Source organism: Notolepis coatsorum, assembly GCF_963971535.1.
Source record: "Notolepis coatsorum genome assembly, chromosome: 19".
NCBI classification, from domain to species: Eukaryota; Metazoa; Chordata; class Actinopteri; order Aulopiformes; family Paralepididae; genus Notolepis; species Notolepis coatsorum.
In genome coordinates, this window is record NC_140183.1 from 1,399,771 (window position 1) to 1,416,658 (window position 16,888).

A 16,888-nucleotide genomic window follows, 5' to 3' on the forward strand; every position below is an offset into this window, starting at 1 on the left:
ACACACACACACACACACACACAGAAAGGGTGGTTTCAAATACAAGTCAGTAAGTCAATCCCCCAATGCTTGTGTATGAACATGGCCCCATCAGATATTAGAAAGACCAGCCTACTTCCTACAGCTTGGGAGGTTTCCATAGCGACAGCCCCCCCCCCCCCCCCCCCCCCCCCCCCCCACACGGATTCAAGTAAACAAGAAACACAAAATCAGCAGCCAACACGATTGGTAGTTCAAGTGTCAGGCCGAGTGCAAACAGGTTTAAAAATGGAATAGGATCCGTCGTCGTACACTCCTCCGGTAGCTGAAGGTTGCGGTTTACTGACCGCGAGAGAAAGTGTTTGTGTGTGTGTGTGTGTGTGTGTGTGTGCGTGTGTGTGTGTGTGTGTGTGTGTGCGTGTGTGTGTGTGTGTGTGTGTGTGTGTGTGTGTGTGTGTGTGTGTGTGTGTATGCACACCGCTCCGCAACACAGCAACACATCACACACTGTGTTTGGCAGAAGCACACCGACAGACGGACAGGCAAGAGATACAAAGACACACACAGACACACACAGACACACACACACACACACACACACAGAAAGACAGACAGACAGACCATAGCAGTCATACACCTACCGGGTATGATCTTCATCTACGAGACGGGCCGAGACGGAGAGGTAGAGGAAGACGGAGAGAGATAGAGAGAGAGAGAGAGAGAGAGAGAGAGAGAGAGGGGGAATGACGGGGAGAGGAGAAGGCTGGTGTTTGTTTGGTCTCTGCTAGCCTGGTTCTGCCCCTTCCTCACAGTCTGACAGCTCATGCCTGCTGCTCCTACTTGTCAGCCTGCTGGGCGGGGAGGGTGGGCGCACAATGGGGGGGGGGGGGGAGCATGTTGAGGCTGTGTCTGTCTGGGAGGGGGCATGGGCGAGCGGCTGAGGGGGGCTGGGCTGAGGAGGGGGCTGTGACCGAAAGGTTATAAATACCCTGCAGACACAGATGATCACAGTGTCACAGTTAGAAACTGATGGAACCACTTGGGCGGCCGCTTGGCTGCGGTTAGCTCTTTGATGATGATGATGATGATGATGATGATGATGATGATGATGATGATGATGATGATGACGTGTTTATTCTACGAGATTAAAGGTTAATTAACCGCGGTGTAATTGTATTTTCTTTTCTTATCGTCAACATAGCCTCTATGAAGAGATCAAAACCACCAATGTGTGTCTTCTACTTACAGGTAAGGTCTGTCCAGCCGACACCAGAGTATAGCTTGTATCCAGAAGTCACACAGGGCTCCATTGCTGTCACTGAGCCGTACCGTTTGCTTCGGTCAGTATCATTCCTCACTGACAGTATGGTTCCGGACGGTTCAGACTCCAAGCCGTCGTTGTCACTTCATAAAGTAGTTCTGGGGGGGAACACTACGATGCCTGCGTTCACCGCAGCGATGAATCATACTGACCAGAGCAAACGGTGCGGCTCTGTGACTCGTTTTTAACGGTTTTTGGACAACAAAGGAGTTTTGATTTCTGGATATGAGCTATAATCTTGTGTTGGCCGGACGGACGGACGGTACTTGGTGGTCTCGGTCTTCTCGTAGACTAGTATGTTGACAATAAGAAAACAATACAATTACACCGTCCATATCTTTTAAAAACACAGGTCACACGTCTGGCCTAGAAAGAGCCAATTATGATGACCAAGGCAGTCGGGGCAGAACATGATCAACATGATGCTAGAGCGAGGAATCATCTGGGACCAGCGGTAATACTGTCAGCATATATACTAGAGACTCTCATCATAACTCTATTACAGCGAGCGAGCAGCATCGATGCCAAACAGCGCATAACTCTCTCGTTTTTATGAGATGCGGTGAATAGGATATAGTTTGCGTCGTTAGGGACGAAACCCGCTGGCAATGGACCTGTATGGATTGAAACAGAAGCTGACTGTGGATCAAAACAACTCCGATTTTTAATTAGGTATACCGGTATATGACATAGCTTGCCGAATTTAACTGCCTACATCATGCCACAGTGATGTCTTTAGGCCCACGTGGCTGGAGTGTTTATCATGGTCTGAGATCCTGGTGGTCCCTTAACGTTAATCCCCCTGTTGCCTTCGGGACTCCTGCGATGCACAAACATCCTCTAAATATAGCGTCTTTTAACTTGTGCATATGGCATTGTGTAATGCAGTGTTGACAAGATGTTCCATATCTACATCACTGTTAACAGTAACTCCACTCCCCTCAACGAGAGAGATCCGGGGCCCTCTATTCTCCATAGTCCACATTCACAAAGCCTCTCAAAGTTTCCCCCTCTTCAGTCTGTCTTAATACTTAAAAGACACATACAGTACGTGTAAGTCCTGCTCGCTGATCCCAGATCCCAGACACTCCTAAATCTGGGAAGGTTTGCGATATACGGGTCTTGGTTTTATGAGGTATATGAATGTGGGATGCCATGGGATACGAAGGTAGCTATACTATGACACCGTGTGGAGAGGGAGAAGCTCAGATGTACATCCTCCATTGACATACGCACCTCGTGTCCTCGTGAACTCCCGCATTCCAAGAATGTCCGAGCGCCTATAGCCTCTTAGGTCAGTTAGAGACGACATACACCTCATCTATAGGCTACTGACAACCATCCCCATCGTGGGACAGATGCACTCCCCTCCTGTTAATCATCCATTATGAACGAGTAGACAGCGAAGCCACTCCTGAGAAAACACACAGCATGGGGGGCGGTTTTTCCTGAAGGCCGAACACTTGTGTGAACTTTTCCAGTTAAAATAAATACACCCTACAGAACATAGGGTACGCTCTACATGCGAAACAAGGTGTTTGCTAAGTGTTTATCTTTACACTTACACAAGGAGATGATGAAACCTGGAGGCAATTCAGCCTCTGTGTGTTGGTTTTTGTCTAAATACACACGCTATAGAATCCTTTTTCTCTCCCATTTCCTCCCGATCTTGGTCATTATAATGGCACATGGACTGCATTTATATGGAGGAGTGTACAGCACACACCTCTGTAAATAGGTGAGACGGAGGTGGATAGGGTTAAAACCTTTAAATTCCTCGGTATCCACATCAGCGAGGACCTCACCTGGGCTCACAACACCCAACAGATAATAAAAAAATCCCACCAACGACTGTACTTCCTAAGAAGGCTGAGAAAATTTGGCACGCCACCCAAGATTCTCAGCAACTTCTATGGAAGTACGGTTGAGAGTGTCCTTATACCAGCTCAATCACGGTCTGGTGTGGAAACTGCACTGCTAAGGAGAGGAAGGCACTCCAGCGAGTGATTAAAACTGCTAAGTACATCTCTGGAGCAGCCTTCCCCTCACTGCAGGACATTTACTCTGCCAGGGCCACCAGGAGAGCACACAACATCATTAACACTTTGACTGCCCATCACGAGTTTTCCTGGGTTTACCCCCCCGCTGGTTGAAGGCCCATCACGAGAATTCTCTCTCGTATTTTCTCTTTTTTTTTTTTATTAGCGATCTGGAATCATATTTCATCAACCAAGTCTACCGTTGGAAAATCAACCACTCCAGGCGCTCAGATGTGGAAAAAAGCGCCCCCTATCGTCTCCCAGATGGTAATTCACCCTTTTGGATTGAACTCAATGAAAATGAATGAGGAAAAAAAAACCCGGAATCCACGTTTTACTTCTCACTCATGCAGCCGGCGTCGATCAGTTTCACTCTGGAGCTTCAGAGCAGCGGGGATTATGTGTTTTTACACTATACTCTGTGGATCAATAAAATGATCGATTTTTTCGAATGGCGATCAGGAATTGGAATAATCCATTTGGATACCATCTGATCTCAGGTAAGGAATCTGTGTTACCAGGCTTAGGATAATCAGATCCGTTTTCACGGAGATATAAGCTTTTATGTGATTACGTGATATGGCTGTTTCACTGTGCGAACGGTCAGTAACTAGGAGAATCGATTTTCAACACGCGGCACGAGCGTGCATGCGCACACAATATACTATCGATAATCTAGCGTTTATTTTAAAACGATTCATAAATAGGCCGAAAAATTACAGCGTTCTAGAATATTCCAGTAAAGGGCGATTATCATAGAATGTCTTCTTTTTTTCCGTGAAATCGAGTGCTTTTCAAAATGCTAGAAAACGGAAATGAACCGATAAAAAAACAATCTGCTTTGACAATGTTGACTGGAAAATGAGTCTTTGATAAGCGACGGGCAGATTAGACACATGATTTGTTGAGCTTCCTCTGGTGTAGTGGTTGTGGTATTCACTGACCTTTGGGAAGTATTTTGACATGTACATGGGCACCCCGGTCGTATAGTGTATCTTGTAGACCAGGCCCATTGCAAGTTGCTGTACTCTGTCGTCTACTCTAAGCCATCCTAGGTTGTCAAAGTGGGCAGGGGTGAGGTGGGTTCTGGGGTTCAGGTCAAGTAGTAGTCTGACCAGTTTGTTTTGTGATGTTTGTAATTTTGTTTTAAGCGCCTTTGAGGTGCTTTGGTACCATGAGGTGCACGCATAGTCATAGTACCCTTGAATGAGTGCTCCTGCCAGAGTCTTCAGGGTATTCTTGTTTACCAGAGAGGAGATCCGGTACAGGAATCTAGTTCGTTGGTTGACTTTTTTTTATTACATTGGATGCCATTTTGTCACAGGAAAGATTTGCCTCTAGGATGGAACCCAGGTAGGTAATTTCGTCTTTCCTTGTGACAATATTGTCACCCACTGTAACTGAGAAGCCATCGGACAGTGCACACCCCCAACACAGACTCTTCAACCTCCTGCCATGAGGCAGGCGATACAGGAGTCTGAAAGCCAGAACCACGAGAGTGACAAACAGTTTCTACCCACAGGCCATCAGACTCTTGAATGCCTAGCCCCCCCCCCCCCTCCACACACACCTTCTACTATGAACTATGAACTCACTAAAGACACTTTTAACTGCTGCTATGACCCACTGTCACCTCCACGGAACGTGCAATGTAACTCACTGTGCCTTGTTGTATTGTATATATATTTTTATCTATTTTATCTTATTTTCTAGCACTCGCTTGTATTTAAATATGTTTAAGTTAAGTACTGTGTGATTTTTTGTGAAGGGTGGACTAGGCAAAGTAAGATTTTCATTGTATGGCAAACTGTCGTTTTAACTGTGCATATGACAATAAACAATCTTGAATCTTGAATCTATATGGTGCTTTTGCTCAAGGACACTTTTCGAACTGAACCCGGGTCTCTGCGGTGGCAGACGAGTGGTTAGACCTCTACAGTACACTACCCAGACGCCCTGGCACACTATAGAATCTATAACATGCTGTATGCTGCATGGAAGGTATGTCAGTGGGAGGGTTAGTGTGTTTTTGATCTGTGTGTGTGTGTGCGTGTGTGTGTGTGTGTGTGTGTGTGTGTGTGTGTGTGTGTGTGTGTGTGTGTGTGTGTGTGCGTGTGTGTGTGTGTGTGTGTGTGTGTGTGTGTGTGTGTGTGTGTGTGTGTGTGTGTGTGTGTGTATGTAGGTGTGTGTGTGTGTGTGTGTGTGTGTGTGTGGGTTGGTGTGTGTGTGTGTGTGGGTTGGTGTGTGGGTTGGTGTGTCTGTCTGTGTGTGTGTGTGTGTGTGTGTGTGTGCATGTGCGTGTGTGTGTGTGTGTGTGTGTGTGTGTGTGTGTGTGTGTGTGTGTGTGTGCGTGTGTGTGTGTGTGTGTATGTGTGTGGGTGGGTGTGTGTGGATTGTCGTGTCTGTGTGTGTGTTTATGTGGGTTGGTGTGTCTGTGTGTGTGTGTGTGTGTGTGTGTGTGTGTGTGTGTGTGTGTGTGTGTGTGTGTGTGTGTGTGTGTGTGTGTGTGTGTGGGTGTGTGTGTGTGTGTGTGTGTCTGTGTGTAGACGCTTCACAAATCTCACAAAACCAAAACCTCCAACACACTGGCATGGTCAACTCCTTTAACTCAATGGAGGCCAAACCCGATAATAAGTCGGGTTAACTCGCCAGCGGTTTGACGCCAGACCCGAGATTTCTCTGGTTTTGGTTGTTTATTCCTTTATTCGATATTTGTATTCATTATTCATCCAGGGACCTTGGTGTTACCATAGGGAATGAGTCTGAGGTCGCCAAAGTGTAATACCAGCCGCGTCCAGCTAGACGGCGGTATTGAGCACCCTTTGTAACCTTGTATCTTGGCCTGTGTAACGGCCAAATGTCTCCGGTTTCATGTTTCCTTGTTGGGCGATTGGAGCGGTTCTCCCGGTTCCATTGAAGCGCATCAAATATCCCAGATCCATATGTTGTGGTGGGTTATGCCGTGGACCAAATGGACATTGGATGTACCAGATGGCGATCAAACAATTGGAATATTATTTTTTGGAATACTCCAGATCACAGGCAAGAACAGTCTGACGTAAATTTGAGCTTGATCCTGCAATGCTTTCATACCGATCGGGCTGATAAGCGTGTGTTTAGTGTTCAATACGAATGCCGGTACTGCCAATCAAATAATCAGAAACGACCCCCTCCTTTCATGCATTCATGATGGAACATAATACCTATGATATAGATTTGATTTCGGAATAACAGCGTGTACAGGCAAGAAACGGCAACGTCTATAGTGGAATTGACGTATAAGGCTATAACTCAGCATTTCGGGAATTACCCTAGACCGCTCTAAAACCATACTTATATTCACCACGGTATAACATGGCAACGTATGGATGGAAAAATATATTCTTTCTCACATATTGAACGATAGATAGTATTGTATCCACAGCTATAATATAGAATATAGTTATAGCTCTACAAACAAGGTGACGCACTCCTATCTTTTAAAGCGTGGCCTTGCTATGACGGGCTCCGTCTAAAAGCTGGCGCCGAATGAGTTAACCACAAGGCCTCTTTGATATGTGGATAAAACACCAACATCGAACATGTACAACGAGAAATTACTATCCCAGCCAAATTCTTAATATGAGACACATGTTATACATTTTTCTAGGTTTGTATCCAGAGTTTTGACTACAGTTCCTCTATAGCTGCAGAAGATCTCTCAGCCTGCACTCATTAAAGCCGCATTACACTGTAAATCCTCTTAACATGTGGGCCCTTTTTAGGACAATTTGCCCACCGGCACTTTGGCGACCACTAGTGGCTCGGGTGTGCATACTGTATTTTGTAATACAATATATATATCGAATTGAAGGCTTATTTGTTGCAACAAAATCCGTTCAGCGGTTCTCGAGTTACATGCCAGTATTTGAGGCTTGTGCAAAGTACACGGTATTGCGCAAAATACCACTCCAGACTCTTGGGGCTCTAGTTCCGTCAATCATCTGGCGATCTGGAAAATGATTGTGGAGGGTTGTAGCCAATGAGTGTGGCTTTCCAATGATACCCGATCTGGGGATGTATGAACCAGGGATCTAGGTAAAAAACTAACGAGCAAAAACAGGAAAAGAAAAACAGCCAAATGAGAAAATTTTGTTTTTCTTTTGTACACAGTTTACCAAAATCACTCATAAACACTCATTTCTGAATGGATATTTATGAAATTTGGACCTGTACTACATAAGGCTTCAGACTATGGATCTCTCTTTTAAGCCATACCACCTTCTGGGGAAATGCTACCTCTGGACTACTAACTACTACAGAAAAACTTCAGTAACAAGTTTTTCTACAACTCAAGTTCAGACCTATGTTACTCTATTTCATTAGCACAAAAAGTGAATTCCCTTTCTGGAATCAGAAACTCCAGAATATCATCTTTCAAAAGAGACCAGGCGCATGCATGTGCTATAAGTATAAAGTATGTTGTTTTGGTTTGCAAAAAAGTATGCAGTCCTCAAAAACCAAAACAAAAATAGCCAATTTTGGGGGCGCAGGTTAATTAAAGACGATTCCAGCAGCTTTCTTTCCTCCGCGTTAGGCCAACAGGGCAGTTCAAACTGCCAACTGCCACTCCAGCTTTGGAGGATATGGTAAAGCGACAACTAGCTCCTGGGAGGGGATTATATTTTGGCTACTCAGTACATCCAGCGGGAGAGCAACGCAATAGTTGTAAACACTATACTTTGTCACCACTCAATCACACACTTGCTTCTGAGCTATGATTTCTCAAGTACGGGCCGGTCTGTTCCTCCATCACTTGATATATAAGACGTGACCTCACAGGTGGGAGTCGGCGGTAAGGGATACTGCAGGGGGGCAGAGCGGTAGCTTAGCTCGTTAACGTTTGTTTTGACCACAACAGAGAGGCCAGATCGGACCGGTTCCGTGGAGCGGCTCCAGCACCTATCTGCCAAGCCACAACACAGGGCTATTGATAGACGGGCATGAGCGCCAACACTGTTCAGACCTTTCCTACTCTTTCACATCAGAAAGGTCAGGCTCATAATTTAGCCTCTAAGATATGAGACGGTGAGTCACGCAACACACCGCAACCATGTGGCCGTTATAATGATAGGGGTCAAGAGCCGGAACGCAGACCATTTTATGAATTACACAAATGTACACCGAGCGGGAGCTAAATGACATGTCTGGAAACATAGCTCGGGGGGCAATAGCCCACTGGTGCCAAGCAGGGCGGACAGATTCTAAATGCCACTCGAGGCGCTCTCTCGCTTGTCTGGAGTTTACACAGCACCATTCATTCATCTGCGACTACAAATGTCATAGACAATGTGTTGAGTGTCTTCTCGGTAAATGGTAAATGGAGTGCATTTTATGTAGCGCTTTTATCCAAAGGGCTTCACGAATTGCCTCGCATTCACCCATTCACGCACACATTCACATGCCGACGGCATGCCACCGTGCGAGGCGCCGACCTGCTCATCGGGAGCAGTTAGGAGTTAAGTGTCTCGCTCAAGGGCACTTTGACACGCTGCCCGGGAGGAGCGGGAATGGAACCGGGAACCTTCCGGTTACCAGATGACCTGCTCTCCCTCCTGAGCTACCGTCACCCCTTCTTGGAATCAGGAATCAGTTCTTTGTTTTGAAGGCTTTAAAGCAGTGTTTCTGTGATAATTGGTTAGACTAGAAGTCTTTATCTGTCATGCAGTTTAACACACACACACACGCGAGATGGGCGACCCACAGGAACACACACACACACACATGCACTGAGTCGCAGATGAAATGTCTCTCTGCACTTTTCCCCATCCCGTCGACCTTTCCCCCCAAGGGCAGCCGGGAGCAGATAGGGCGTCGACGTGAGCCGCGCCCCGGGGACCAATCCAAGTGCTCCTGTCCGTCCTCGTCAAGGACGACACAGCGTTAGCGATCTGTTGTTGTGCATGTTTTTCCATTGGGTTTATCTTATCGGGGGGGAAACCCTTGCGAGCGCAGAGGGGGAGAGAACATGCAAACTCCACACAGAAAGGCCTGGGAGATACCCCACCTGAGTACCTGGCATCATGGAAACCTGGTCCCCAAGCGGGAATCGAACCCTGGACCTTCTTGCTGTGAGGCGACAGTGTTAACCACTACACCACCGTGCCACTAGGGGGAGACAGTGTTAACCACTACACCACCGTGCCGCCTAGGAGTCAGAGCTACCAGGGAGCCAGTGCCAACCTCTCTCTCCCTAATGCCTCCGAGGGGAAGACCGGGACGGGACGGGAGGAGACATACCTCACTCAACTCCTATCTCTGGGAGGGACCGGTTCTGCCGACAGCTATTCAATTAGACGGCATACCGTGAATACCACCCAGACCAGGAGTCTCTCTAGAGACACCGTGAATACCACACAGACCAGGAGTCTCTCTAGAGACACCGTGAATACCACCCAGACCAGGAGTCTCTCTAGAGACACCGTGAATACCACCCAGACCAGGAGTCTCTCTAGAGACACCGTGAATACCACCCAGACCAGGAGTCTCTCTAGAGACACCGTGAATACCACACAGACCAGGAGTCTCTCTAGAGATGCCACGTGGCCAAGTCTAAAATTAGTCATCACAACTGCCTCACAATCTGGGGGACATTTCTATATTTTCTTTTACATTGATTGACAAACATTGCACAGTCAAACTTCTCAACTATGTGATTGGCCAAAGAGGAGGCGGAGCCGTCTTCACACCATGCGATGTGAAACACTCTGTGCCAACCGAGGAACCTCAGCAGATGGCAGTAGAACCGTAATACCTGACGATGAACAGTAGAGGTCGGCAGTGAGTTGGCAAACATTGTGGTCAAGTCTTCCTGAGGTGGCACTGCTGTCTGGGTTCAAGCGGTTCAACCATCCGGTGACAGCTTCCTTTGTGAAATACCTTCTTGACACTCAAGTATCTCATTAAAGCTTAGCACAGCTTACATTTCAAATATGCATACTGGAGGACAGTATTGTGCTGAAGAACGATAGATAGGTTGGTAGGGTAGGTAGGTAGGTAGGTAGGTAGTGTAACAATAGGATTGTTCTATTTAAGTGCTGTTGCACGTAGGACTCTTTTAGAGGTGACACCGAGGGTTCACTTGTGGTGTAACCAAGCTTCTGTAATTATAACAACGGTGAATAAAGTACAAGTAAGCAAGCCTGCTTTAACCCTTCATTGTGTACAGTCGGTAGGTAGGTAGGTAGGTAGGTAGGTAGGTAGGTAGGTAGGTAGGTAGGTAGGTAGGTAGGTAGATAGATAGATAGATAGATAGATAGATAGATAGATAGATAGATAGATAGATAGATAGATAGATAGATAGATAGATAGATAGATAGATAGATAGATAGATAGATAGATAGATAGATAGATAGATAGATAGATACAACTTGCTGATGAGGACAAAGTCTTTCTTGCTGTTTAGTTTGAATGGTATATATTTTATCCAACCTCAAATTAGAGTTATTTTGCTGCATGACTAACACATATTGACCATAAGAACAAGGCTGTTAATTGGTTCCAGACATGCCGATGTCTCACGTGTGGAACTAAACAAACACACCCAGTACTATGAGCAAACTGTTCCAACTTCCTGACTCTCTCTCTCCCACTCTCCCACTCACGCCCCACAACAGACAACGCCCATGGTGTGCACCGTTCTCCATCTTCTCCCCGAGGGCGAGAGAGTATTTCCAAATAACTGTAAAAATTTTTGCCTTTCTTTCATTAGTGAAAGTTGTGAAATAAACCAGTCAATAGTTGCGAAATAACCGGTTTCCACCGTTAGTTCAAAATAAATAATCGGCGTCAGGTGATCAAGCGTGGTGATTTCACATCAGCAGTGTTTATTAACGCGGCGGACGAGAAACTCTGGGATTCATGCTTTCACTTCAGCAGAGCCGACCACAACAGGAATGTGTGCTGGGCAGAGCTTTTTTTTCCGGCACATTCTCGAATATCTTCTGATACCCGAGCCGCCGGGGGAGAGAGGAGGGAGGCATGCAGGAGGCACGCTAACATAATACACTGTCAACCAAAACCCCCACATCCTTAGAAAAACATTGCATAACCATGTGAGCGGCATGTGGCCCTGCTGTTGTTATCTGACCCAGAGTGACAGTCAAGAGGGACAGGAACACAAGGCACCGGCCAAGAACACAGCCCTTACTGGAGCAAAGCACCACTCCCCCATTTTTTCATTCATTCCTCTGGATCCTGTCACGCAGGGCTATCTCCGCAGAGACCGGGCGAGGCCCTGGCTCAGCTCACGCCAACCCCACCTCGTTGGGATCGCGTACACGCCTGGATCACCTCATCTGGCGAACACACCGCGATAGCAGCCCCAGAGATCACTGGTGTGACTGAGAGAGAGGGGTGCATCACGGCTCAGTTTATTACCGCAGACAAATGGAATTCCCCCCTTTTGTTAAAAGTGGGGTTTGGACGTGTTAAGTCTTAGCTGAGGTTCACTAACCTAACGCGTGTCAAAGCGCCGACGAGGGGAGAGATAGTTACAGAAAAAAGTGTCAAATTGTTTCTCAATATCTATGCTGCAATATGTTGCTATGTCGCTGACTCTCAATTTGCACAACTGATTATCTTCTCTATACTGTCTGTGTGAAAACTGATAGCGTCTCGTAATCTAATCATAACATGGTTTGAGTGACTGCGATGCTATCACTGATCCCCACTATGTCTCCCCCTAACTAACACATACATGATTAACTCACAGACATATCTAAATGAGTTCTCTGCTTTTCAGCATCCCTGTGAAACTATTCCCAAAGAGAAACCATCTCCAGCAACACACCACACCACACAGTGTGTAGCCTTCCTGTAAGACTGGGCGGCTCTGTAATATGTAACTGCACAACGCCACTAAAACTATAATCTAATTTAAAAAAGTTGGAAATTGAAGTCATGGTCAAATACTTATACAGAACTATAACACAAAGGCCATTAGGACTATGAATAAACAATATGCGTCAGCTTATGACAGAAGAACAACGACAATACTGAGCACAATATCCTCACGACTCCCACTGTGTGTGGACCTCCCACACGTCAAACGATGGCAGAAACCCTGGCAACGCCAATGACATCACACACACACACAGAGGACAGGGCAGGAAGTACAGGTTAATTGTCATGCTCTCAAACCAACCTTCTATGAAATTAGGAAAGACCTTGTCGTCCGGGTCCTCCAGCGAGTGGTCCCACTCCTCGTCGGGCGAGGCCTGTGCCACGGCGGTCAGGAGCGCCCGCTCGATGGCCAGTGCCTCCAGGATGTCCAGGTCAAGGTCCTCTTCATCGGAGGAGTTGGGCGCCACGGGCAGAGGGGGTGACAGTCCCCCGCCGGCTGCCAGCGGACTGCCAATATGCCTCACCTCGATCGTCTCCTCGACCACCACGATCTTCTTCCTCATGGCTGCCTCGTCAACTTCCGATGCTACAGACTCAGTACAGGTGTCCACCAGGTGAGGCTGCTGGAGCGGCTGGGCGGCAGAGGGCGTGTCCTTCTCGGTGTCCTGCTCCTTCTTCTTCTTCTTTGCCTCTTCCTCCTGCTCTGAGGCCTTGTGAACCAACAAGAGGCTTTTTTCCCTCTCCTCCTCCTCTGTGTCCTCCTTCACTGCCTGAGCGTCTGTCTGTTGTTGTGCAACTAGGGGAGGCGTCTCCTCCGGTGGTGGGGGCTCCGCGAGGAGGGGGCTGGTCTCTGGTGCCTGAACTGCGGCTGCCTCTGCTGGTGCTGCTGCTGCTGCCGACGCTAACTCACAGGCGGGTGCTTCCCGAGCAGAGGAGGATGTTTTTGGTTTCGGGAGGACCTCCCGCTTGATTTTTTCTTTTTCAGCAGCAGCAACCGGTGGCTCCTCCTCCCCTTTGTCTGCCGGGGCCCCAGTCAGCACAGCTGCTGCCGGCATGGCTTCCTCCTCACGGCACATTCTTTCGGCAGGCACCTTTGGAGGAGGGTCAGTCATTACGACGACAGGGTTATTATCCTGAACGGGAGCCGCCGGGGGCAGCGGTCCCAGCTCAGTGGATAATAATGGCTCTATAATGGCTGAGACTGGAACCTGTTTTTTCCCTTTCCCTTTCTTATTTCTCTTTGGAGATGATGCCTCCTCCTCGGCTGTGTTTATAGTCTCCGGGGTTTTGACCGCAGCCTCTAGTGCAGGTTTTTGTGATTTTGATAATATTGCAGGTTTGGAGGATTCTTGTGCGAGCTCCACTCTGATTGTCTCCTCGACAGTTTGCACCTGGGTGACAGTAGTGATCACCGTCTCGGATTTCACCGTCTCCACGCGGGTCACAGAGGTCAACTCGGTGTCTGTGGTGATCTCATCGGTGGAGTATGCTGGTGGTGGTCCCTGTGTGGTTTTAGTAACACCGGTCTCCTCAACCTTCTCTTTCACTCGTGCAGTGACCGGAGTGTCCACCGGGGGCGCCACACACGGGAGCTGACCCAGCGGCAGAGAGGCCGCCTGTGCACTGCTCTGGTCCACAGCTTCCTGTTTGAACTCCACATGATTAGACTGTTTAACGGCAGGCGTCTTTTCTTCCACAGGTGTCATGGCGGTAGATACGGTTGATGGTGTGGGTTCAGGAATACTCTGCTCCTTTGGGGCCTTGTCATCAGCAGCTCCAATCAGAGCGTTTGCTGTTTCTCTTTGGGATTTCTTTTTCTTCTTTTTTGATTTAGAGCTTTCTTCAATGACACTTTTTTTATTAGTGGCAGTGTCCCCGGGCAGCTCCGCGTGAGACTCTAACGACGCCTCGCCATTCTCCACCAGATGAATCGTCATCTCCATCTCGGGGGTCTTCTCCTCTTTGACCCCCTCTGTCTCGGCGGCGGCGGCCTCCTTCTTCGCGGGGGGGCCGCGGGGCACAGGGGTAGTCGCGGTGGTGGTGGTGGTGATGGCGGTTTGAACCGTGACTACGGTGATCTCCTGGGAGATGTTGGCAGCTTCCTGGGGTGTTTCTACCTCTGCTTGAGGTTCAGCTGCAGGGCTCTTCTCCGCCACAGCGCCGGTGTCGTTAGGCTCGTGAGTCACGGGCGTCGTGTCCACAGTTTCATCCTCACAGAGTGCCACGGTAGACGGTGCTGCCGCCGGCGGTGGCTCGGCGCTGGCAGACTCCTCCCGAACGACGGTCACCACGGTGGTTTTCTTAGTGTTTTCTTCATCTGTTGTCGTCGTGACGACGGGAGATTCGACCTTCGAGACCTTCACCTCAGCGTCTTTGGAAGGCGGCGGCCGCTCGGTTGATTTTGCATCCTCCGCCGTCTCTCCCTCGACCCGTTGAGCAGGGGGGGGTGAGACGACGCCCCCGGCTGGAGGTGCTGGGGAGTCCCGAGCGGCCGCTGTATTCGTGGTGACCACCTGGGCCTTCTTCTCTTTATCGATTCTAACGTCAGGCGAAGCCTCCACTTGTGGGGCGATGACCGCTTTCTCGATCACCTTTTCCACCCTAGTTTTCACTTCTTTAACCTCTTTAATGATGAGAGGTGTCGGGGCGGTTGTCTCGATGATGGGGACCGCTTCACCAGTCTTCTCTTCAGCTCTCTTGGGTTTCCCTTTAACTGGTTTGACGGAAGATGATTCAGCAGAAATGTTCACCGCTGCCATCCCTGCGGCCACAGCCAGGGGCAGAGCTGCTTTGGAGGGACCTGGCGCTTCCTGTGGTGCGGTCGTCCTCTGAGCCCGGACCCACTGAGGCCTCTCCCGGTACACTTCAGGAGCTCCGACAGGCGGCTTACTAACACTGACGTCGGAAGAAGCAGCGGTTTCCATAGCGACCCTTGTCACCTGCCTCTCCATCACCGGCGCCTCGCTGCGGAAGCCCCTCCCTTTCTGAGCCGCCTGGACCTCCGGTTCCCACGATGCTCTTGGTCTGACCGGCTCTGCGGCCAGAGGACGACCCCTGAACCTGGGGGTCCTGTCTTCCTCTCCGTCGGCCCCCCCCGTCCTGTGGCGGTAGCCCTGACGCTCGGCCAACGCCTCGCGGCCCTCCCTCTCGGGCCCACCCCGGCCCCCCGGCTTGGGCACGTAGGAGGTCGGGCCGTCGACGGACTGGACGTGCGCGGCCCGCTGTGCGAGGCCCAAGGTGGCGGCGGGCCTCCTGACCCTCTGCAGGGAGGCGGGCACGATCTCGGCGGGCAGGCGGAGGTATTCGCGCAGGTGGACGATGCCCTCGTTGTTGAGGTACCAGTAGTGATGCCTCCAGGCGAACGTCTCCCGCACGTAGCCCTTGGACAGCAGCGAGCCCATGGCTCGGATCACCTGCAGGTTGCCGATGTCCGGCAGCTCTGGGTGCTTGGTCTGAGGCCTCTTGTCCTTCTTGGCCACCATCACGCCGTCCCTGAACAGCAGCTCGTAGATGGACCTCAGGTCCCTGAGCGGCATCACCATCCCGGCCACCATGGTGCCCTGTGTTGGTCTCTGAGAGGGTGACTAACGGCGACGCTGCACTACAGAGGGAGTTACTGGATGACCTCACTCCTGGGTCTCAAAGGCTCCTGTGGCGAGACCGGCTGCCACGTGCTTCTCGGTTTAATTAGTATAAAAAATATTATTTATGAATAAATCCTCTTGTTGTCTCTCGTCAACTCTTCTTCTCTGCCTCCTTCTTGTTGTTCCTCCGCTTCTCGTGAATCAGAGCTAAATGCTCTCTGGAAAAATGTCTTAGACTTGAAAAACAAGGTCTAAATAGTCCTGTTCTCCCGCCCCCTCTTGAGTCAGACAGGCTGGGAATAAGTGAACAGTCTCCGTTCGTTCTGCCGAGACGGCAATGACAGAATGAAAGAGAGAAAGAGCGTGTGTGTGTGAGAGAGAGAGAGAGAGAGAGAGAGAGAGAGAGAGAGAGAGAGAGAGAGAGTGAGAGGGAGAGAGGGAGAGAGAGAGAGAGAGAGAGAGAGAGGGTGGGTGCGTGTGTGTGTGTAAGAGAGAGAGAGAGAGCTCTACTCAGCTCCTCCTACCTTCCCTCTCTCTGATGCCGAGGAAAAGTTGGCATGGAAAAAAAATAAAGACCTTCTGAGTAAGTGAAACTGAGCAGAAGAAGCGAGATGGAAAAGGAAGATGAGGGCGAAAAAGAAACGTTGTAAAAAAAAAAGAAAAAATTCACAAAGTAACAGAGAGATAGGAAAACGAAAAAGGAGAACGTGAGGAGAGCAAGTCGAATGAATGGAGCGACACTGCACACCTATGGAGTGTCTGAGCACATGTGCTGTAGCTGCTCTCGCTCTTGAGTTTAGCGGCGACGCCCACCCACACAGGAGAGCTTGCACTCACACACACACACACACACACACACACACACACACACACACACACACATGCATACATACACGTATGCATAGTGGCTGACACACACACACACACACACACACACACACACACACACACACACACACACACACACACCTCGCTGTGTGTAGCACACTCCACCTTCAGGAGTGGGCTGGTCTAAAGGCAGATTAGTGACAGAGCGAGGGGAACACCCACTTGGCACATAGACGCACACTGGATAGAGAGAC

At 49.2% G+C, this 16,888-nt stretch overlaps 1 protein-coding gene across 7 annotated transcripts in view; it reads right to left on the reverse strand.

Annotated features, from left to right (window-relative positions):
- Positions 1-15,776, reverse strand: part of LOC311246640 (plectin-like) — a gene marked incomplete at its 5' end in the record, with an annotated part of 146,553 nt that extends 130,777 nt beyond the window's left edge. For all 7 annotated transcript variants that reach the window (XM_084336794.1, XM_084336793.1, XM_084336792.1 and 4 more), the window contains one exon: positions 12,524-15,776. In XM_084336794.1, coding sequence (XP_084192920.1) covers positions 12,524-15,776 — 3,253 coding nt within the window. The remainder of the gene's footprint in view (positions 1-12,523) is intronic.
- Positions 15,777-16,888: the final 1,112 nt, after the last annotated feature.